This window comes from Pleurodeles waltl, chromosome 1_1 (genome assembly GCF_031143425.1).
Source record: "Pleurodeles waltl isolate 20211129_DDA chromosome 1_1, aPleWal1.hap1.20221129, whole genome shotgun sequence".
Taxonomy (NCBI): Eukaryota; Metazoa; Chordata; class Amphibia; order Caudata; family Salamandridae; genus Pleurodeles; species Pleurodeles waltl.
The window spans coordinates 440122776-440147760 of record NC_090436.1 but is presented as its reverse complement, the minus strand read 5'-3'; the positions used below and the strand labels follow the sequence as shown (position 1 = coordinate 440147760).

At 45.4% G+C, this 24985-nt stretch overlaps 1 protein-coding gene across 1 annotated transcript in view; it reads right to left on the bottom strand.

Annotated features, from left to right (window-relative positions):
• The window catches only part of CCDC125 (coiled-coil domain containing 125), a 262752-nt gene that overhangs the window by 204018 nt on the left and 33749 nt on the right, over positions 1–24985 (bottom strand). The window contains exon 2 of the mRNA XM_069224454.1: positions 1404–1751. Coding sequence (XP_069080555.1) covers positions 1404–1707 — 304 coding nt within the window. The 5' untranslated portion in view covers positions 1708–1751. The remainder of the gene's footprint in view (positions 1–1403; positions 1752–24985) is intronic.

Sequence of the window (24985 nt, the reverse complement as noted above, 5' to 3'; positions counted from 1 at the left end):
GAGCTATAGTTATTCCTTGTTCCCGTTTCTGAGCTACAGTTGTCTCTTGTTACTGTTTCTCAGCTTAGCTATCCTTGTTCCTGAGCCTTAGCTAACCCTTATTCCTGAATCAGCACTCCCTGCAGTCCTACTTAGCTCCTGGGTCACAGTTATTCCTTTTTCCTTCAGCTATTTTTGCCTGCTGTATTTCCTTATTTTCGTGTGCTCACTTGAAGCCCATCTTTCTGTATTTTCTTTTCCCCAGTCCTTGCCTTTCTTTCCATTTCCTTGTTCCAGTCGGTTGTTTTCCTGCTGTCTCGCTTCTAATTTCCTTGTATGTTTGGTACTCGCTTTCTGCCAAGTGTGCCCTTTGTTTTTCCTACTTTCCTGTAAAGCACTCCTTGCTAACTCCTTGTCTATCGTGGTTGTATTTAGTTGTATACCCTTCTGTTACTGCGTTGCATGTTCCTATTTGACTGCCAGGATCCGTGTGCTCAGCTGACAACCTAGGTGGTGTATTTGTCCACTGTGAGTATTGTCTTTCAGTTACTTTTTAACATCACCATAGGGGGCAGCTCCCCAGACCCTACCTTTGCATGTATATCCAATATATGGGTACAAGCAGTCAGAATCTGTAACAGCAATTGTGGGTGAAGAACTTACTGAGTTTCGGTCTTTCAGTGTGGAGCTCCCAGGTGCTTTACCCCACATTACTTTTATTGTTAATGTTGTTTTAGATATACATGTCTTGCATGTCGTCCTGGGATGTTAGTTAGTCTGGGCGCAACACTGGCTCTAGAACACCTGTTCTTTCTGAGCCTTATCTCTCTTCTTCCCTTGAATAGAACTTCCCTTTTAGATCCCCTCTCTCCTCTGACTCTGTGTGTGATCTTAGGTAGCTCTATACCAGTATTCTGCCTCCTTTGTCTTCCCTGCCACAAGTCTAACCAGCATCCCCTGAGAGTTACTGACACAACATACATAAAAACACACAACATACACTTTTGATGTTATTGATAGGAACTCGGTCAGTGTACAGCGGGGAACTATTCATGAGTTGGCTGGAAGGCCCCACTCCAATGACACTAGTAAGTAGGCATTGTAAGCACTGAGGCTGCATAAAACACGGTACGCTGCCTTTACCACTCTATGTGTCTAACCCTTGACAGAGACAATAATTGTCAATCAGTGCAATAAGGGTTCACTTGGTGTGCTCCTCCAGGTTACAAGGACAGGTCCAGCACCTCAAGTATTTCAAGAACAGGCCTAGGGTCAGTGCACATGCTAGAACCAGGATACCAGATACAAGTTGCTGAGCACTCTGTGCAGAGTAACATAAATGTGCACCATGTACAACAGAAGGCATTACTATTAACAGCTGATGTTTAAATAAATGTATTATATATGTATTATATATACACTACCGTAGCTACTTTGCCGGCTGCATCGCGTCATTCCATCCACTACGTGTCTTTTTGATGAAGCTTCATTATTGTTGCTGGTTCTTCCACTGTCTTCTCCCTTCTTGCATGGCATTACAGCACTGGATCCCTTAGCTTCAGAACCCTTCCTACATTTCCCTATATGTACAGTTAAAACAGCATTTGTATCGTAAACACCACCAGGCCGTCTACCAAACCCATCCCCTAAGTCTCCACCTGCTAGAAAATCCTCTTCCTCCTCTGAAGGATTCTCATTGTCATTGGGCAAGTCGGGAAGTTCCATCATTGAGGTTTCAATAAAAGCAGGTTCTCCTTCACCGACCTAGTTCCCTATGCAGAAGAAAAACAATCAATTAACACAGGCTGAAGTATGAATATGGTATGCAGAATCAGTTATGAGGCCCATCTTTTTCACATCTCTTTTCATATTTTCTTACTAGTGACACAGAGTGCCCCGTCACAGTATATGAGTTGCATTAATTAAATTGTGCAGTATTATAGATATCAAAGATCTGTAAATGCAAATTACAAAAATCCAGTAAAAAGAATTTCTGCAAAAATAGCTCATAACAGTCTCATTGCAAGAAACGAGGAATAAACTGGTCACACCCTGTTTCAATTCAAACAATCTGTAATAATAATAATGATAATAACTGATCTTTGATATTGTGTTTTGTAGCACAATTTTTGTTTTTCATAATGCTGCAAATATAAAGTCTTACTACAAATGTAATGGTTTTCGATTGGCAAAAATTAAAAAGATAAAGGGCCCAGTCTTCCCTTCCTAAATCCAAATGTTGCCTGCAAAATACATACAGCCCTGTTAATGAAATAGGTTTTCAAAGGCATGAGAAGTTTCACATTATTTACAGAGTGCTTATATTCGAGGGTAGAAAATCCCACATGATTTCACAATCTGTGTAAAAGACTAAGAAACAGTTTGTGTTTTTAAAATCCTCCATATCTTAAGTCAAAGAGTAGCAATTCCCATGGAAATACGTGGACCCTCAGGAATAAACAATTTAGGTGCCATGTATTAGTAGAAACCAGCAAAAAAGGCTCTAACAATGCCTAGAAATGTTGTCTATCCTACTGTACATAACAGAATTAGGATTTAATTTCTACGGCACAAATAGAGAATGTTGTCTGAATTACTTGAAGCAAGGAAAGGTTCTAAAATTGATATTTAGTAGGTCCACAGTTTGCAGGGGCATGAGTTAATTGATAAAATTGTTACACAACAAAAGCTGCTGGTATCTCAAATGTTGACGCATGTTAAGCTCAGATGGCCTCCAGTCTACAAAAATAGTGTCTCTTTGGGATAATGAAGAGGATCTACATCTGATACCGATTTCTTTACAGCTACATTGTTTTTGTTACTTTGAACATCAAACCTTTAGACGTGAATACTTGGTGGTCCTTTTAACAAAATAATATTTGTTTCTATGTATCCTTGTTTCTAGAATTGTGGGTCTTATTCTGTGGTCCATGGACCCCTAGGGTTTGCGACTGATTCTAAAATTAAATATTAGCTCAGGAAAGTATAGAACCATAAAAAAGTTACATTCAAAGTGGAATCTAGAATGATGTTTGGTGACCTCAACTGAAGCAGCATTGGGATATGCAGACAAAAAATGAGTATGCATTAGGGTGAAAAAAGACAAAGTGATGTGCTAGTCTAGTGTATTGCTTCGTATTTTAGAAATAAAACTACATTTTGAAAGGCTCCAACTTTCCCATTAAAATTTCAATTTTTGCATATTCTTTCTTTTGTGAACTGAGTAGAATATTCCATAATGTGCTCATTTGTTTAATGTTTCTGTATTTTTTTATATTGTTTTGAGAGTCAAATCATAGAAATTGCTTAGATGGGGTTCCCGGCTTCCAGCAGTGATTCTTTGAGGGTCCACAGAAGTCAAAAAGGTTAAGAACCGTTATATTAGAATTCATGTCAAACTATTTTGTAGGTCTTGTGTTATCAAACACCTTTTGATTTTAAGTAATATTTATGATATACTTACGTGAAGGGGCTTTCAGCCACCTCTCTCCATACACTGGTCTGTTGTTGTGTAATTGACCTGTCGCTTTCGCCCACTACAGCCTACAGCACAGGGCAATGGGTCAGCCTAATAAGTCACTGGTTAACTTCACTTTTAATGACTCTAGTTTGCTCTTGCACAATGAGCACATCCACACACAATGTAGAACCCTTAAGTGACAGTGTTTTTGTTTTTACTTCGCCATGTCTTTAGTGTTGCCTGATGTGATAGCAGAAAACCTGTGGAGTCATCACAGGTCACATTCCAGCTTTATCACTTCTTGTCTACTGCCAATGTCGTTTTAAATTCCTACTGGAATTACCTTTATCTGGCTAATGCTATTTCACAGCATTCCAAATTTCGTTCCTAAACTCTGTATTACCAATGGTTCGTTAATAAACATTGCCCAGGAAGAAAAACAAACTTTATGGTGCTTAGCTTTCTGCATACTTGTAACATATTTACTGTCACTGATGCAAGTTCAAAAGTTGTAGTTGTTACAAAACAGGTAATGTGTAGAATGTCTGGTATATGTGCGTTGACATATTTAAGGGGGTCACAGTATAACTACTCTGTGACTGAAAGAAAGGCATTAGCAATTTCCTGGACCTTAATGAAGTGAAGGAATCTTGTGTGGGGAACATAATTTAAGATTTGTACTAATAATAAGCTGTTGAAGGAAAAGGGGTTGGATTCTATTGCTTAGTGGACTAGAATATGTGTTATTACTCTACACAAAATTAGCTATGCAGCAGAATATATACCTGACAAAAACATTTAACTGAAGATTGCCACACTTTGTGTCTAGTGACTAAACAAATGACACTGTCAAAAGATTTTGAAGATAAGAAAGTTAGTGTTTGCAAAGTTACTTTTAGGGGTGTAGCCCAGGCAAAATGAAAATTGGAATTTGAGAAAGATTCTATTCTTTCCAAGTTGGTGGAGCTAGTACATTCTACAAAAACACAGGACCTGGTGTATAATAAAAAATGTGTTGTTTGTGGATACAGTGATTTTATTAGGAGGCACAAACTAACCCCCCCCCACAAGAGTATCAGTGAAAAGCTTCTGACTTTAGCTCATTAAGGCCACATGGGTATAGTTAACATAAAGAACAGATTAAGGTTGATTTTTTAGTGGCCTGGGGTTTATTTGGAGGATTGTGACAGACTGTATGTAATGTAACAACTGTGACACAAATGTAAATGTGGGGCAAATGAGCATGGTTATAAGTCTACCAGGCTATCTCTGGGAAGAAGTGGCGACAGATTTAGTTTGTCTATTGCAGGAAGCATATCTTATTGCATTAATGGATCTTAATTCAAGTTAGGTAGACGTATCATACGTAAGCGAGATTTCTTCAGCATTATCACATTTGTAGAAAGCTTGTTCAAAGAGAAGAGTTTTTCTAAAAGCATTTTGTTTGACTACAACACCAAATTCTGTTCAAGTGTGTGTGCGGAATATCTGAAAGCTTGCAGAATCCAACACAAGAAAAGCTTTGTTTACCATCCTAAGATAATGTGGCTGTGAAAAATATGAATGTCTTTGATGGAGAGCATCCAGTTAGCGAAAGACAATTTGGACTCTGTATTACCAATGGTTCTTTAACCCGTTCTGTGCCGGGGACGTAACATTTACGTCCAACGGCACAGTGCTCCTGTGCCGAGGACGTAACCATTACGTCCTCGGCATGGAGCTCAGAGGCAGCACCAGCACTCCCTCTGTGGGCTCCCCTCCCACCCCCCCAAGGCAGGGATGGAAGGGGAAGCCCTTTCCCTTCCACCCCACCTCCCCCTTCACTCCCCCTAATGTCGTCAGCGTGCAACATTACAGGGTGCTGGTCACACTGGAAGCCATTTGCTTCCAGTGCGCGATCTGAGAAACAGGTGAGTTTCTCCTCCGGCGGGTGTGGGGTTTCAATCAAAGAGGCATCAGGGGAAAGGAAAGGGTTTTCCTTTCCCCCGGTGTCTCATTGAGCATTCCTGCTGCCCGATCACATTGCGATCGGGCAGCAGGAATGGCCACTAGACGGCAGGGATTTTTGTGTGTGTTTATTGTGAATGTTTTTTCTGGCGGGGAGCGGCCCCTTGGGCAAGGGTTGCTCCCATTTGGGGGGCATGTTTGCTGCGGCCATTTCTGCCCCCATTGGGGGCAGATCGGCCTATTATTTTTTGGCTGATCTGCCCCCAACGTGGGCAGAAACCACTAGAACGCCAGGGATTTTTGTTTATATATGTGGGGGGGGCGCCCCCTTGGGCAAGGGGTGCCCCCCAAAGGGGGGCATAGACTGTTGGCCATTTCTGCCCCCCTTGGGGGAAGATCGGCCTTTTTTTTTAGGCCCATTGCCCCCAAGGGGGGCAGAAGCCACTTAAGCACCATGGATAGTGCATGTGTGTGTTTTTTTTGTTTGGGGGCGGCCCCTTGGGCAAGGGTCGCTCCCCATGGGGTCACACTACTAAAGGTATTTTCTGCCCCCCCTTGGGGCAGATAGGCCTATTTTTTAGTAGGCCCATCTGCCCCTATGGGGGGCAGAATCCACTTAGGCTCTAAATGCTTGATGGTGGGGTGTCAACTGGTGAAGTATTTGCATTTGGGATAACATAAAATTCAGTTTTTTGTTCTAGTTCAAAGCTTTTGCTTTCTTTGCTGTGGCTCCATGCGGTTTTGGCGGGGGTTGTCCTGCGGTTTGCATAGTTGAATGTTTTAGGTAAGTAAAAACAATTTACTCCAAAGAAGTATTGTTGTAATGCATGAATGACATGTTTGTAGGTGGTGTACTAAATGCAGGATTGTGTGTGAAATTGTCTTTAGATTTGTGTGCAATGATATTTGTGTTGTCGTATTTCTAATTTGCTTTTCTTTCTTTTGAGTGGGATATCATTGGTGATTGCTGTGTCTGTGCAGAGTAGTTGCTGGTCAGTCAAGCTTTTTCAGGCAAGGTAGCGGGTATAGTTTTTGAGTTTATAACTCTTACTGATAAAACTACACTTTATTACTTATCTTACACAATGCCGGTTGTTGTTGGTGCAGTTACTTTTCGTAGGAAAGATCATGGCTTGCCTCAGGATGACCGCTCAGCAGGTGGTTGGTATGCTTTTTGAGTCATTGTCTGAACATGATTATGAGATGGACTTTGCATTTGAGGCAGAGGAGGAAGTGAGAGATTTTTGCAGTGAAGTTTCTGTCTGAGAGTAATCTTCTGATGAAGAAGCTACTCTCAGTGCAGATGAAGGGCCTGTTTTAGAGGAGGACACTGATGTGCCATTAGTGCAGCAACCTGGGTCTGAAAGGTTTCCCGTTAGAAAACCTGAACTCTGGGTTTCCCCAAACATGGAGGAGCCAGAGTTGCCTGCCTTTACTGATCTCCCGGGGTGTAGAGTCAATACAGAGACCTTTTTGTCTGTCCATTTCTTTGAGTTATTTGTGGATGATGTGTTTTTGGAAGAGATTGTTGAGCAGACTAATTTGTCTGTGGAGCAGTATTTGAGGGACAACGCTGCTAGACTTAGGCCACACTCCAGAGCTACCCAGTGGATTCCCACAAATTTGGAGGAGGTGAAAAGGTTTTTGGGTTTGACTCTTTTGATGGGGTTGATAAGGAAGCCGTCACTGGCTTTTTATTGGCCTACTAGTCCATTGATGGCAACAGCTATATTTCCTGCAACCATGAGTCGTAATCGTTTTTTTCTTCTTCTTATGATGCTGCATTTTGTTGACAATGCATTAGCTTTGCCACAAGATCACCCTGATTCTGACCGTCTTTTTAAGATTAGGCCTGTCCTTGATCATTTTGTAGATAGGTTTTCAGAGGTCTATGTTCCAGGCAAAGAAATAGCTGTGGACGAGTCTTTGATCCTCTTCAAGGGTCGTTTGGTTTTTAGGCAGTACATTCCTAGCAAGAGGGCACGATATGGAATTAAATTGTATATGTTGTCTGAAAGTAGTACAGGATATATGTATAGTTTCCATGTCTACACTGGTAGGTATTCCAGTATTGACCTCCCTGGTTGTACTCCCACTTTTGGAGTTACTGAGAAAATTGTGTGGGAACTTGTTAGACGACTGTTCAACAAAGGTCACCATCTGTATGTAGATAACTTCTACACTGGAGTGCAGTTGTTCAAGGAATTGTTTAGAGTGGACACTGTTTCTTGTGGCACAATTTGTTGTAACTGGAAAGGCTATGCAAGGGAGCTTGTCTGTAAAAATCTTGAGAGGGGACAGTGCAGTGCCTTGCGGAATGATGAGGTGCTAGCTTTGAAATTTTCAGACAAGAGGGATGTCTACATGCCAAGTACCATCCATGATGAGAGTACTTCCTCTGTGACTGTTTGGGGCCAGGTTGCTGAAGTGCGCAAACCTGTGTGTATTTTAGGTTATAATAAGCACATGGGAGGTGTAGATAGAGTTGATCAGAGGTTGGAACCTTATACTGCTATTCGTAAGTCTTACGTTTGGTATAAGAAGTTAGCAATTCACCTCTTCCACTTGGCAACTTTTAATGCTTTTATTGTGTTTAAGGATAGGTCTCCAGAGTTAAAGATGACATTTGTGAAATTTCAGGAGTCAGTGATAGACAGCCTTATTGTGGTGGAACAGGCAAGAGTTCCTAGAGAAGCAGTGGTGGAGGTTGTGGCTAGAATGAAAGAAAGCCACTTTGCTGAGCACATTCCTCCCATGCCCAAAAAAGACTTTCCAGCTAAGAAATGTAGAGTCTGTGCTCGAGGAGGTATATAGAGGGAGACTCGAATGTACTGCCCAGATTGTCATTCAAAGCCTGGACTGTGTGTGGGTGGTTGTTTCAAGAATTATCACACCCAGAAGAATTATTGGGAACTACCAGGAGTGTAAATTGCCTGTTTTATATTTTCATGTGTTCAGTTTCATGGTTGGCATTTCTGTCATGTACTTAGTTAGAGCTTTTGTGTTTGTAGTTTCGTAATTATTTCGAATTAGTTAGAGGTTTCTTTGTTTTTAAAACAACAAAAAAAGTGATGCCATTGTGTGTGGATTGGCGCTTGGCTGACGGTGTACGGATTGACTTTCTGTTGGCTACTGCAACACACTGCCAGCCAAACGCCAGTCCACACACTCCCATCAGCTGGTGTGATTGTTGTATCAGGCATGTAGGCGGATGTAAGTGATGGGCCCTTGAGTGGCGCTGTCTGTCGATGCGAGTGTTGTAATGTGCTGGGCCCGTGGCTGGCGGCGTGAATCGTCTTGTGCATGTCATGTATGAAAGGTGTGTGAATGGACTGTAAAGCGGTTGGTGCCTTGTCGTGGCTTTACAGCTCACGAGCTGCGAGTCTTTGGTTCAGTTTTTTGGCCTTCCAGTTATTAACAGTGCATTTGATTTTTGTGAAATCTCTTGTTAATAAAAATTGATCCACTGAACCATCACTCACCCTCCTCTCAAATCCAACCAGTATGTGTGGTAAAAATGACAAAACCTGCTCCGCTGTAATCAGCTGTCGCAGCACACCTGTGACACGCTAGGTGTCTCGGGTGGGACCCCGATGATGAAGCATACCACCAACTTGGTTGAGGGGTCTTTTTTAACATAACCTAAGTGTGTTTCTTTTCACAATTTTAGTGTTTGGAACATCACATAAGTATGTGGACACACCAAAATGATCTATTGCAAAACTAACTGTGTTCGGGGGAGGGGGCACCTATGTTTTTGGTCCCGGGTGCGGCCTTCATCTAGGGAAACCTACCAAACCCAGACATATTTTAAAAATAGACACCCCAAGGAGGTGTGGCTTGCCTGGATACCCCAACATTTTTTTACCCAGACTCCTCTGCAAACCTCAAAATTTGCTTTAAAAAAATCATATTTTCCGCACTTTTCTTTGTAGGATCACCGCTGCGGCACACATTTCCTACCACCCAGTGTTCCCCCTAGTCTCCCTAGTAAAATGATACCTCACTTGCGTGGGTCCCCATAGCAAAGTCAGCCTAAAAGATGTATAAAGAAAAATATGTTTATCAACTCGCTGTGCTATCCCTTCAATCTCTACAGGTTGTTGGCATTTTTCTGTTGCAGGCACCTGGGCCACCCAGACAAGTGAGGTATCATATTTTATCGGGAGACTTGGGGGAACGCTGGGTGGAAGGAAATTTGTGGCTCCTCTCAGATTCCAGAACTTTCTGTCACCAAAATGAGGAAAAGGTGTTTTTTTGGTCAAATTGTGAGGTTTGCAAAGGATTCTGGGTAACAGAACCTGGTCAGAGCCCCACAAGTCACCCCATCGTGGATTCCTCTAGGTGTCTAGTTTTAAAAAATGCGCAGGTTTGGTAGGCTTCCCCAGGTGCCGGCTGAGCTAGAGGCCAAAATCCACAGCTAGGCACTTTGTAAAAAACAGCTCTATTTTCTTTGTGAAAATGTGATGTGTCCACGTTGTGTTTTGGGGCATTGCCTGTTGCAGGCGCTAGGCCTAACCACACAAGTGAAGTACCATTTGTATCGGGAGACTTAGGGGAACGCTGGGTGGAAGGACAGCTGTGGCTCCTCTCAGATTCCAGAACTTTCTGTCACCAAAATGAGAGGAAATAGTGTTTTTTGGCCAGATTTTGAGGTTTGCAAAGGATTCTGGGTAACAGAACCTGGTCAGAGCCCCACAAGGCACCCCATCTTGGATTCCCCTAGGTGTCTAGTTTTCACAAATGTGCAGGTTTGCTAGGTTTCCCCAGGTGCTGGCTGAGCTAGAGGCCAAAATCCACAGCTAGGCACTTTGCAAAAAACACCTCTGTTTTCTGTCAAAAAATGGGATCTGTCCACGTTGTGTTTTGGGGCATTTCCTGTCGCGGCACTAGGCCTACCCACACAAGTGAGGTATAATTTTTATCGGGAGACTTGGGGGAACATAGAATAGCAAAACAAGTGTTATTGCCCCTTGTCTTTCTCTACATTTTTTCCTTACAAATATAAGACAGTGTGTAAAAAAGACATCTATTTGAGAAATGCCCTGTAATTCACATGCTAGTATGGGCACCCCGGAATTCAGAGATGTGCAAATAACCACTGCTCCTCAACACCTTATCTTGTGCCCATTTTGGAAATACAAAGGTTTTCTTGATAGCTATTTTTCACTCTTTATATTTCAGCAAACGAATTGCTGTATACCCGCTATAGAATGAAAACCCACTGCAGGGTGCAGCTCATTTATTGGCTCTGGGTACCTAGGGTTCTTGATGAACCTACAAGCCCTATATATCCCCGCACCCAGAAGAGTTCAGCAGACGTAACGGTATATTGCTTTAAAAAATCTGACATTGCAGGAAAAAGTTACAGAGTAAAACATAGAGAAAAATTGCTGTTTTTTTCACCTCAATTTCAATATTTATTGTTTTCAGTTGTTATTTTCTGTAGGATTCTTGCTGAATTCATAATTTTGCCTACTTTTCAGAAATGTTTAGGTTTCTGGGATCCAGCATTGGTTTCACGCCCATTTCTGTCACTGACTGGAAGGAGGCTGAAAGCACAAAAAATCGTAAAAATGGGGTATGTCCCAGTAAAATGCCAAAATTGTGTTGAAAAATTGGGTTTTCTGATTCAAGTCTGCCTGTTCCTGAAAGCTGGGAAGCTGGTGATTTTAGCACGGCAAACCCTTTGTTGATGCCATTTTCAGGGGAAAAACTACAAGCCTTCTTCTGCAGCCCCTTTTTCCCAATTTCTTTTTTTTTAAATGAAATTTTCACTGTATTTTGGCTAATTTCTTGGCCTCCTTCAGGGGAACCCACAAAGTCGGGGTACCTCTAGAATCCCTAGGATGTTGGAAAAAAAGGACGCAAATTTGGCTTGGCTAGCTTATGTGGACAAAAAGTTGAGGGCCTAAGCGCAAACTGCCCCAAATAGCCAAAAAAAGGCCTGGCACAGGAGGGGGAAAAGGCCTGGCAGCGAAGGGGTTAAGTTCAGGCCTGTCCCTAACATAGCTGCCTTCATCATTCATGCTGGGTATAGTGCAATGGAATTTTCCCAAGGCGTCTTAGGAATCCATTATATTGAGAAGAGGCATAAACAATTCCTGAAGGATGCCTTGTAGGACACTCTTTCCCTGGTCCAATATACAAAATATTGGTATTACCCACTCACATAGTTTCTTAACATACGTCGCATTAAATGAGTTTACTAATGTAGAGATGTGAAGGCAAAGCAGACTGTTGATCAGTTTTCAGTGAATGAATAGACTACGGCAACTTGATTGCTTTTGTGGCCTCCTGGGCTTAAACATTCCCTACACCCAAACTCACCGCAAGAGGTCCCATCTGGAAATGATCCCACAGTTTGCAGAGCCTGCATTAATGGCCTAAATATGTTGTCAGCAGCAACCGTGTGACAGTACTGCTTCCAAAAATCGAGTGTTGGACAACAATGATTTGCAGAGCTATGGCTCAGCGGCAATTCAGCTACCATGTCCCCAGTGGCAACACCAAGCAGTGACTCCTCCAGCTGTTTGTTGCTGTAAGTGGCTGCTGCTGGCAAAAGCAAATGAGTTTCAAAAGCTCAAAAGAAGAACTAAAAGGGAGCTGTAAGAAAACCTCAGGAAAAGGTTCCAAGCCCAACAGCACCCTGCTATGACACCTCATGTAAAGCTAGAGGGGCATATTCTGATCTAGGGCACAGAGTATAGTCAATACACTTCCAAATGTACTGTTTTTTCCTCTATCTCTCTGCTTCTTTCTTTTCGTCCCCTTTCTCTTACTAAACAGAGATGGTGTACAGAGTTGTGAACAGCTAGAAAGGGGTGAAGAGGAAAGCGCACAAGAGTCACAATAACCGGCCCAAACCTCTAATTGGGAGCGGAAGCTGATTAGGTCCTCAATTCCAGGTAAACACATAAACATCCAGACACTGAAATAAATCTTCAGTATTTGATCCTGTCAATTACTATCACATTTGCTAGGCTGTTGAACATACTTTGACCAGATGGGCTGGTCTCTATATTCAGCATTTCAAATATTGTATGATAATCCTATCAAACTCACATCTATAAATGTTGTTGTAAACCACTGCTTGTGTTAGGAAAATCATGGTATAAATAAAGAAAAAGTTGAAAATGGTTTGCCAATATGATGTTTGCTCGCAGGCTCATGCCGTAAGCTAAGACTAGAACATTTACACCTACAATGGAAAGAAGACCCTCAAGCAAATACAGCTTCCAAGTACTGAGAGTATCATTGCTGAGAGTGTCAATAAAGAGGCAACCTAACAACGACCCGCAAAGGAACAAAATATATCACATTTTTTAAAGACATACAAACACTCATAGGTTACAAGGTCACCCCTAGAATCACCATGACTTAATCAAACTGCAACCCACACTGGACACAACTTCAATATTTCAGTAACTGATGGCAAGATGACATTAGAACTTGTACGCCAGACGGAAATGGAATGAGAGACAGAAAGTAGAATGAGGTAACAATGCCAACATCTAACTAAACTCACTACCAGTGAAGTTTCAAAGACAGAGAGGACTAAACTGAAAGTTAAATGCTGATGGAGAACAATGCAATTTTTGGGGGTATTTCCTCAACCGTATTTACCCCTCAGTGAAGAAATTCAGCTGGTACTTTGAGCTCCACAGTAGCATTTTCCTCTACAACCAACACTAAATAAGATTATAAGTCCGCAAGTTGTGTGATAATAAACTACCAAACAACTGTAAAACAAACCATATCCAGAAATAAAGTGAAATGACAGCATATCGCTACAGAAGGATGTGTCTTGCTGTCCACTGGACATACCTCTATTCATTTCCCCGATTTAGGGGGCGTGGCCTAGCAGGGAATGGCATAGGTTGTGTCTTGCCTGCTCTCCACATCCTTGCAGTTTCTTCAGTGCCATCCAGAACGTTAGTGCACCTCCTCTGCAGGTTGGGGGAGGGTCATTTTGTTCTGCTGTTGTGGCTCGGGTGTAGCCCATGCCACACTTGGTGGGGACTAAAAGGAACCATGGCACGCTCTGTTTAGGTGCATACCTACAGACCGGCTGGTGGGGTTGGGGAGCCTGAGCCTTGTACTCCCCTGCGACCTGCTGCAGCACTGAGGCACCATTGAAGGCCTACAAAGCAGCCTGTTTCAACGTTGTTGCCGGTCCACAGAGCCCTGGAATAGTGAATCAGGCCCTGCAGAGGGAGGATGGTGAGGCGCACCTGCAGTTGATGAGGCCCCAGCGGGCGTAGCAGAGATATGAAGTTCTGAGACTCCGCATCCAGGAACCTCTTGCTCCCTCAGCACGAACTGCTGGTTGTGGCCCCTCAACCTACCTCTGAAGTTGGGGTCTCTGTTGCCTCGCCTGTAGTGAGTGGTCCTTGCTGGGAACCCCTGGCGCCACTAGGAGCACCACAACTTTGCACCTAGACCATTTCCTGTTCCTGGCGGTGTTGAGGGAGGGACCAGACATCGACCCTGGTGGAGACCGCCCAGCATCCTATCGGCAGTGGAGAGGTCTCCTCAAAAGGAGGCCAAGGTGACTGCCTTGCCACTCTCACATGGGCCTTAGCAGAGCGGCCGTCATCAAACACACTACAACCTGGGACAGATGCTACAGCCGGTGAGTGCGATTTGGCTGGGGTGGACAGGGGACCGCCCCCCTGGCACAATTAAACAGAAACCTATTACAGTGCCCAACCCCCGATCCCTGGTGGAAGCACCTACAGGAATCTGGGGGACAGCTAGACAATGGGGCCCACTGACTTTGCACTCACCTGTGGGGGAGGAGGGGCGCATAATACTCTACATAGCCACTGGCGCTTACCTCCAACTGTTAAGCTTTGGAAGGGGGCCTATAACAGTTGCACATCTCTGCCCCAGCCCTGGACCTTCAGCTTACTGAATGCCTTTGACCATCTGCATGGGGGTGGTGGGGGACATGTGGCCTCGGGGTGCTGCGGTGAGTGCCTCCTTTTTAACCGCCATCAATATGAAAGTGATTGGGGCATCCCTGAGATGCTACCCACCAGCCCCATAGCCACTCAGTTTGAATGAAGCCCTCTCTATAACCATCAATTGTGATAATGTGTGCTCCTCCTTGGCCCTTTAGGTGTCATATACCATATGCCGAACTACTCTGCACTCCAATGCCAACAGAACCCAGCACTGGCCCCTTGGTTCAGCTGGCATCCCCTGTAAACACCAGGGGCCTATGGATGCGGGGGGGGGGGTTAGTGGTGATAGGCAACTAGAAAGTAATCTTCGATTTGTGGGCCCCTGAACATTTGTTTTTAGCAGTCTGCAAACTTAGCCGTGGGCGAACTTACGCCCCTGCCACCTGCCATAACATAACAAATTACAAACCGTTGGCACTGTGGGAAAAAGCAGGGACAAAGTGCTAAACAAACTTGACTCCCTGGTGCCTGCCCTGCCACCCCCGCAACTTCACACTCTAAACCAACAAAGGGCAATCCAGTGACCTCACTATGCCACAAGCGTCCATCTACAGGTCCTGAAATGGTGGACCCCCAACCTCAGTGCGTATCTTGCAAGATTACATGGACCATTTCCTGCAAGAGATCCGCACTGAAATTAGCTCCCTTAAAGCAGACCTCAAAACCTGCATTCGTGATCTCAAGAAAGTAGGGTGACCACCTGGGATTGAGGCAAATTCTGGACAGGACTGTAAAAAATTCAGGACAAAGGGTCAAAATTCAGGACAAAAATTCAGGACAAAGGGTCAAAATTCAGGACAAAAATTCAAGAACAAACTTCAGTTTTACAGACACACGCAAGAGAGGCCATGCCTCACTATGTTGTCAGTGCATTTATTTACTCTTTTTTAACATAGCACTATTTATTCACTGTGGTCTTTTTGGGATTGCCTCCTCGTATGCTACATTCTAGTGTCACATTACGTCCTTGTTCAGTAGTAAATTAATGCCCTTTCAGTACTGTGGAAAGCCCATCCCCCCTACCCAAATCTACCCAATCTTTCTTGAAGAGAAAGTAACAGCAACATTTTGATTATGTTTCTGAACATTTTAAAACCCATGGCAAACAATATGGGAAACATTAAGGTAATTAACCTTATGCTAATTTAAACAAATTGAACAAAAACACCTGGCTTACCCCAACCGCCCATGGACTTTCAACCTAATTTTTTTTTAAAGAGGCAGGGCAAATGGTGTGGGCGACAGTCTCACACCTAATGTCAGGATGAGAGGCACCCATAACTTGTCTGTAGTCTCACTGCACTAGAGTAAATGTCTGGGACTCTACATTTATCTCAGAAATGGGAGCCAGGACTGCAAATCAAAGATAATAAAAGAGGAGGATGAAATTGAGATCAAATGGGATTTCATCAGCAAGTAATTCAAAGCGTTGTTGCTAATAACTGGATAAATAAAGAAGAGAAGAACAAGGTGGGACAATTCCTAAAATCAGACAAGATGGGTCCACCAAGACTATTCGAAGGTACTGGGTACCTGGGGAAATGTCTCTGCACACAGGGGCGAAACAGAAGAGGCACTATCAAGTGGTCGAACAAGCAACACCCATCCACCTTGGCAAACCCTTCTGGTGCAATGGTCCGCTGTTAGTGCTTGTGAAGGATGAGCAGGGGGCAGACCCCTTGCAAGGTTGTGCAAGGCAATTGCCTGCTTTGTCCATGTCTTTAAACGGTTTTGAAATTGAGCAAAAGCCAAACTAGAGATCCGGGTTATCCTTAAGTGTCAAGTACACATAGAATCTTCAAAATATTTGGGATGTAAATTTTACAAACAAAATGTACAAATTTTAAAATGTAATTAGTGTTTCTTAAACATATGTCACTGTTTTCCCCTTTATATACAATTAGATCTCAGATTGAACTAGGAACCAGTTACCTTTTGATATCTAGTGATTAAGATCTACCATTCTTACACTGATTTCCAGGATGAAAATCCCGGCAGAGCGAATGGTCCCTCCAAGCCCAGTTTGCTTTTTGGTCTTCTCTTCTGCTTTCTTTAGTGGGCCATGTGGCACTAGTGAAGATGGTGTGCTACCCCAATGATAGTATTATTTTGCAAACCTTCCCCTGCTCGTCCTTCATTCCTTCTTCAGACAGGCCACACATCTGATTTGGTTGCTGCGTTGCCATCGGGTAGCTCTTTCCACTCTAAAGTTACCTGTGACTGTGGGTGGATTAGGTCTTCTGGATTTAGAATGCTATTATTCAGCTGCACAGGTCCAATGGGTGGCACGCTGGCTTTCTGCCCACCTCCCTGCATTAGATGGGGTTTACCCAGTAAATACTTTTAAGGAAGGCTTAATACACTGCTCATTGTTTCCTACTGGCCATTCCATGAATCACCATCTGGGGTTATCATGCACAGCTTTCTCTTGCCCTGCCAGAACCTGTAAACTCACTGACCTGAAGAAACCCTATGCTCCTGCACTACCTTTGCTAAGCCTTCCCACCTGCACACTGCACTGGTCACCACTGTACTCTACACCACTCTGCTCTGTACTAGTGCATTCTGCACCAATACACTCTATTCTACTGCACTCTATGCCACTCTACTCTGCCCAATGCCACTCTATGCAACTGCACTCTACACCAGTGCACTCTAAACAACTGCACTGTGTGCCACTGCCCTTTACTCTGAACCACTGTACTCTATGCCACTGTTCTCTGTACCACTCTACACCACTGCACTGACACTCTACTCTACAACTCTGCACTCTACAACACTCTACTCTATGCCACTGAACGCTAGGCACTATACTCTACTCTACACCACTCTACAATAATCCTCTCTGTACCACTCTACACCACTGCACTCTATGCCACATGAGTCTACTCTGCACTCTGACACTGCACCACTCTGCATTACTGCAGTCTCTGCTACTCCACTGCACACTATGTAACTCTACCCCATGCCACTCTATGCCACTGCACTCTTCGCCAATGTACTCTAAACAACTGCACTGTACTCCACTGCCCTCTATTCTGTACCACTGTACTCTACGCCACTCTGTGCCACTCTACATCACTGCACTGACACTCTACTCTACAGCGTTGCACTCTCCACCACTGTACTATACACCAATCTACTATGTACTACTGCATTCTATGCCAATGCACTCTATGCCACTGCACTCTATTCCACTCTACTCTGCATCACTCCACTCTACAGCACTACACTCTACTCTGCACCACTCTACACTATGCCATTGCACTCCCTGCAACACAAGTCTACTCTGCAATCTATGCCACTGTACCACTCTACACTACTGCTCTCTCTGCCACTCTATTGTATGCCACTCTACTCCACTCTGTCCCACGCCACTCCATGCCACTGCACTCTAAACCACTGCACTCTACGCTAACGCACTCTATACAACTGCACTGTACCCCACTGCACTGTACTTTGCACCACTGTGCTCTACGCCACTGCTCCTATGCCACTCTACTCCACTCCACACAACTATGCCACTAACCTTAAGCCATGCTGAACAGCAGCTACTCTGGTGTATAACATGGCTAATGGCTAAAACACATTAGCAAAAACAATAACTCTTTCGTAGACGAGACCTGTTGGCTTTGCCAATGTTTGTTAGTACTATGAGGTACAGAGGTCGCTGAAAGAACTGTGAAAAATACAATTACATCATAATAAAAGCTGCTACAAAATGCGCAAATGCATTTCGGTTAAATAAAAAAAAGCGCTTCTCAAATACAGATTTGAATAATATACAGTTTATACCTAGTACTAAAACATGTTATAACACTCCATTAAAACCACACACTCCACAGCTGACCTTGGAACACCATTACAATCCCTCTCTAAAAGAAATATCTTTGCCACGAGAAAACTTCCAGTGACTCCTTTTAGCAAAGCCAATGCAGGTTTTCAAGCCCCTTTATATTTGCTGATTTAGCAGTTGCGCACATTTGCATGTCTTTAGGGAAGGTGACACCCTAGCAAGAGGGTCTGATTCTTATCCCTCTGCCCCTCCCTCCCTCAGAGCACACGAGACTCCCTTCCTTTGAAACCTGCTGGGGAAACTAATCGGCCCGTAATTTCGCTCTACCTTCCCTTGTCCATTTGGTGAAAGGCTAAAATTACGGACAAATGCCGTCCGTTAAGCCTTTCATCACGGACAACGGACAGCAGGGCGAAATTACGGACAGTCCGTGAAATTTACGGACGGGTGGTCACCCTACAAGAAAGACATCTCGGGATGGGCTGCAGGGGCGTGTGAAAGACCAAGAGCGCACAGTGGATGCCCACTCTGAAAATCAGGAGGTGTTCTGGTCACGTTTAGCAACACTTGAAGATGTACAAATCGAACTGCAAACCAAACAAGCGGATTTGGAAAACTGAAGCCATCAAAACAATATTTGCATCAGAGTGGTGCCTGAGGGGGGCAGAGGGCAGTGACATTACCACGTATACTGCCGGGCTTCTATAAACGGTTACAGGAGATGGAGACACCCTCCACTGGTCCTGGACAAGGCTCATAGAGTGTTCTCCACCCCGGGACACTCAGATGCATTACAGGACATACTGACCACTACTTCACAGAGAAAGAAGCCATCCTACGGGCCTCCAGGGGCAATACTGGTCTGGTGTTCAGAGACCACACCATCCGCTTCTATCGAGATCTCACAACAGCTATGCTGTGCTGAAGGTAAGACTTTAAGCCAGTCACAGACAAGCTAAGGAAGTTGGAGATCCAATACCCATTAGGCCATCCCTTCACCCTCTTGTTTACCTGGGAGGGTAATAAACGCTTCCTACGCTCTTTGGATGAAGCAAAACAACTGTTTGGCCTCACTACTAACTCTCAAGACAGGGACGCCTCCCCTTCCTGTGGACCTGCCAAAGATGATCTACGACCTGTCTGGACCACAGTGGAGGCCAATCGCCCAGAGAAGCACCAGACTGAGGTATTAGCACAAGAGACTAAGGGGGTCATTCTGACCCTGGCGGTCACCGACCGCCAGGGCCAACGACCGCGGAAGCACCGCCAACAGGCTGGCGGTGCTTCCTGGGCCATTCTGACCGCGGCGGTAAAGCCGCGGTCAGAAAAGGGGAACCGGCGGTTTCCCGCCGGTTTTCCCCTGGCCCAGGGAATCCGCCATGGCGGCGCTGCTTGCAGCACCGCCATGGGGATTCCGACCCCCTTCCCGCCATTCCGTTCCTGGCGGTTTCTACCGCCAGGAACAGGATGGCGGGAACGGGTGTCAGGGGGCCCCTAACAGGGCCCCAGCAAGATTTTCAGTGTCTGCTTAGCAGACACTGAAAATCGCGACGGGTGCCACTGCGCCCGTCGCACCTCAGCAAATCCGCCGGCTCCATTCGGAGCCGGCTTCATCTTTGCTGGGTCTTTCCCGCTGGGCCGGCGGGCGGCCTTTTGGCGGTCTCCCGCCGACCCAGCGGGAAAGTCAGAATGACCGCCGCGGTCATTTGACCGCGGTGCGGTCTTTTGGCGGTCTCCACCCGGCGGGCGCCGCCCGCCGGGGTCGGAATGACCCCCTAAATGGGATATCATCCAACACCACCGTAATCTGGGAAAATACACCTTGCCAACTATCTGCACTGCAGGCTCCCTGTGACTGACCCAGCACTGCTGTGATTATGTGTGCCTATTCACTCACAATGGCATTGACAAGTCCTCTGTACTTTTAGCTGATGGAGGTGCTGGGCCACAGGGGCCAGGGAGTCATCCAGCCTGATCTTCTGCACTTGGCTCTGAACTACATTTAGTGGTCACTCTCCCCACGCAATTCGCATCACAGGAAGGTGACTCCGCGAGCGGGACTTGGGCATATTGTCGGCAGTCTCCGTGGGAAGTGGATTCAACTGTTGGGCCCTGCTGGTCCACTTTTTATATTTGGTTTCACTTGTTCTCTCTTCAAAGGTCACTTCATGTCAGTAGCTACAAGAGTCAACCTGTACAGGGTCTATCAGGCATTCCTTTTGAGTAGGGTAGGGGACATCCATCATGTCCGCCTCTCTTGTTAGCCCCTGAAGACTTCCTGTTCTGGGGAATCACCCTGAAGTGCTCATTTTCCGATCACCTTGGGGGTCACTAGATGGTATAGGATTCCCTTTTCCTCTCTAGGACACCTCTCCCCGACATACCTATCGCCACCACTCATCCCCTAACCCCATGACATTGGCCGGGGGCACTAAACTGTTATCCCTCTATGTACAAGGTCTTAACTCCCCCAAACAAACACAGGCAGGTATGGTAGTACATACTGCAACACGACCCATATGTTGTCATCTCTCAGGAGACTCAGCTTTTGGGGGCCGACACGCATGGTATGTCCAATCCAAATTACTCACCACTATGGCATAAAACACACTGATACTAAGACACATGGGTGTGGGTATTCTTTGTAAGATGGGTTTCAACTCTACTGCCACGAAGGTGGTGAGAGACAGGGAGGGTCGATTTTGTGAGATTACACGCACCTGGGGGTGGGAAGAAAACTCACACTCCTTAACATCTATGCACCAAACCGTGCACAAGACTCCTACCGCGACGTATCTTGCGAGAGCAACTGACTGGGGTGGAGGGCGACATTGTGTGCAGTGACTTCAACTTGGTGTGGGACCCAAGCCTGGACAGAAGCACGGTTACTTTCCAAGGCACTGGGGCTATGTCAGCCCAACTTAAGAGAGATATTGATGACCTAGGGCTTACAGACGCATGCTGCTACAAACACCTGCATTGAATACATTCTAGTTACCCACTTCCTCCATCGCAATCTTGACTCAGCAGAGATCTCTGACATTTTTGTCTGATCATGCACATGTAGAGCTTTGCTGGTCTAGCTCTACTGACCCTAGTGGGTGTCCACCATGCTGCTGCTTGTCCCTGTGGCTTCTTTGTGACCCAATGGATGTCGCCGAGATCCGTAAAGGGATCACAGAGTAATTCACACTTAATGCCCTCCAGGATACCCCACTCCACACACTTTGGGATAGATTTAAAACTATCAGGGGAGTGATTACATCTATCGTCATAGCATGGGGAAGGGAAAGCCGTTTGGTTGAAACTGATTTAACAGTGGAGATCAAGACTATGGAGAAGCAAGATAAAATAAATGCATTTCCCCGCAGTAAAAGGCAACTAGCTATTCTATGCAGCAAGCTATTGGTAAATAGAACCAATAGGGCCGAGTGTGCTCTTTTGGCAATACAGCAGCGGTACAAGGAGAGAGGTAACAAAGTGGGCTCCCTCGTAGTCCGCAGGCTCCATCAGGCAAGACTAAAGTGCATATTGTGAAACTACGACTCGGGCCAAGGGATGGGCAACCGCTGATCGGGACAAACTAAAAGCATTTCAGGACTATTATCAAGCCCTAAAAGCTCGGGAGGAGGTCCCTCCCACCTTATTCAAGACTTATCTCAAAGCCTGTGAATGGGAGTCCCTCCACTCCCAACATGCAGAGCACCTCAGTGTGCCAATTACCCATGAGGAGTTTCATACTGTGGTCAATGCCCTGTCGCTCAGCAGGACACCGGGCCCTGATGAGCTCCCTGTTTTTACCAGTTGTTTCTGCTCAAGCTTCAGGACCATCTGATTCAGCTTTTTAATTATTTTACACACAAGACTGGTCTCACACCCTCTATGACGGCTGCAGAAATATCTCCAATACCCAAGCCTGGCAAGGACCAGAAGCATTGCTCGGCCAATCATCCCATAGCCTTTCTTAAGAAGGACGGAAAGCTTTTCACTAAGATTTTGGCTACCAGGCTTGAGCGTTATCTGCCAGGCCTTATTGACACAGATCAGGTAGGCTTTATCCGAAACAGGTAGGGTGCAGACAATGTCTGTCACATAGCCCATCTGGTCGAGAAGGCACAATGCTACAGTATCCAGACAAGCCTTCTCTCTCTTGATGCAGAGAAGGTCTTTGACAAGGTGAATTGGTCATTGCTCCGCGCCATACTAGACAAAATAAGATTAGGATCAGGCATGGTTGCCAAAATCATGGTCTCATATGTCACCCCAACAGCCATCATTCTTGTTAATGGGCAATGTACAGCTCCTATAACCATCCTTCGGGGTACGCAGCAAGGGTGCCCGTTATCACCCATGTTATTTGCCCTAACGGTAGAGCCCTTTTCCATCACCATCCACTCCACAGCAGAAGTGGTGGAAATTCCCTTTGGGGGCAAGCTCCACAAGATCAGCATGTTTGTTGATGACCTCTTGCCTGCTGTGTCCGAATGCTTTTGAAGTGATATCAGGCTTTAAGATCAGTATGTCGAAGTCAAGTGTGCTCAACCTGACTATCCCCAAGCAAGATCTGACTGCTCTGCAATGTCGGGCACCATTCCAATGGTCATCAGATATAAGTAGATACCTGGGGCTCAATCTAACCCCCACAAGTACATCCTGGACAAGTCTAAATGGCCTCATCTCTGCCAATCTATCTTTATGGATTCTTCGGCGGTGGAATCCTTTTCACACCTCCTGGCTGGGCTGGGTGAATGTCATCAAAATGAACGTACTCGAGCAGGCCCTGTACCTCTTCCAAACCTTATCCACCTCGATCCCCTGGGAAGATATCCTGCGCTTGCTGAGTGAAATCTGTTCCTTCATCTGGAATGGGAATCGACCTGGAATTTGTTAACACCCTAATGATGCAGCCCTGAGACAGGGACGGTCTGGTGTGCCCCCAACCTCCTCGAACACTACTGGGCTGCACACTTACGCTACATATCTGAGTGGGTGGTACGCAAAAGCAAGAAGCACTGTCCCCATGCAGACAGGGAGTGGCCTCCCGGACCCTCCGGGATCTCACCTGGCTCCCCCAAGCATGCCCAACCACGCAGCACATACCTTGCTACTCCCACCCAAACGGTGCTCAACATATGGGACAGATTGGCACTTAAAAGGGGATTTACTACCTTTCCCTCTCCCAACACGCCTATCGCCCTTAACCCGGACTTTCTTCCTGCACTGTCGGCCCCTTCCTTTTGTAGCTGGTGCGATGGAGGCTGTAGAACACTGAGAGACCTCGTCGATGGGGTCTCCATAAAATTCTTTCAGCAGTGCAAGACAGAATATCATCTCCCGGAGGTGTTGAGGCTCCAATATTGACAACTGCGGCATTAGGCACTGCACCCATCTGTCTACCACTGGGCCACCTGACGCTATACCCCCTTGAGAAGCTGGTACAAGCATATGAAGTCTTGCAAGGACTCATCTCCAGCACATACCACATGCTCCAGCACCCACACCTACCAGCCTACATGGTACACCACCACTCAAGGGGACATTTCACCCAAACAGTGGCAGACCCTGTGATGGGGCATACTCAAAAGGTAGTGTAGCATCTCCTTAGGGAGACTGCATACAAACCTATGTTTCGCTGGTATTACACACCGGCCTGTCTTTCTGCCATCTACCCCAACACCTTCCCCCTGTGTTAGAAATGCCGGCTACCTTTTGCCATGCATGGTGGTCCTGCAGCCTTATCACCACCTACTGGAAGTAAGTCCTGAGCCATATCAAAACTACTCTAAGGTATCCGCTTCGTATCTCGGTTAACCTCAGCATTCTACCCTCAGCCTTAGAAGCAATGACCCATGCTGAATGGAAGCTTATTAGCTACATGCTTTTGGCAGCACAGCAACTTGTGGCACTTACATAGAAAAAAGATGATATGTCCCCCTTACCAGTGGCTCTTTCGACTATGGCATGTGATAGAGCTGCTCTCTTATAATTTAACTAAACAGACTTGAGGCTCCAAACTATTTGGCACCAGCTGAATAAATATCTTACTCGCATAGAATTCATGTGCTTCAATATGCCAACGTTGAGAGCGCTTCAACTCTTTGACTAATCCTCACAGTGGAGATCTGTCTCACTGCCTGGGCCACTGCTGCCTATTGGGGTGGGGTATGCCCTTTGCATTACATTGTAACCCTGACCATGAACCTATTTCTAACACTGGTGAATCTGACCGGCAGTTAATGTTTTTCTTATCTTACATATACTATGTTTTCGTCCTTATGTACTGCGGCTCGTTGCGCCCTGGATGATCTGATGTTATGATACTTTGCTAATATATCTGTGCCGTCTGGACTGATTGTGCCCTGGGTGCTTAGCCCCTGTGCCATGAGCTGCATGATCTCCTGTTGCTTTTGGTCGTACTTTGCGGCTATGTCCCGTTTTGTTCATCTGTCTTCAAAATTTCAATACAGAGATTTTGAGCAAAAAAAATTATCTTCAATTAAACAGTGATTGCACAGCACACTGTAGGCACACCTCAATCATCTAACAGGCAGTGCACTCAGCTTGGGTGAAATACCACAAAACATTTTCACCTCGGGCATTCCTCAACTCCCTTAACGGGAACAGCCAGGCAAGCGCTCTCCTAGGAGGTATTCAAACAATATCAACAAGGTTCAATAGATGACTTTCAGATTATTTCCCTGGAGCGGTCTGTAGACTCCGCTACATGGCAGTAATTGATCAATCAAGTCAAGAGAAAGCCTGTGGTTTATCTTGTTTATTCAATGCATTGCTTGTCCCCTCTCTTTGAACTCTCACCTACTCCTGTGCCCTTAA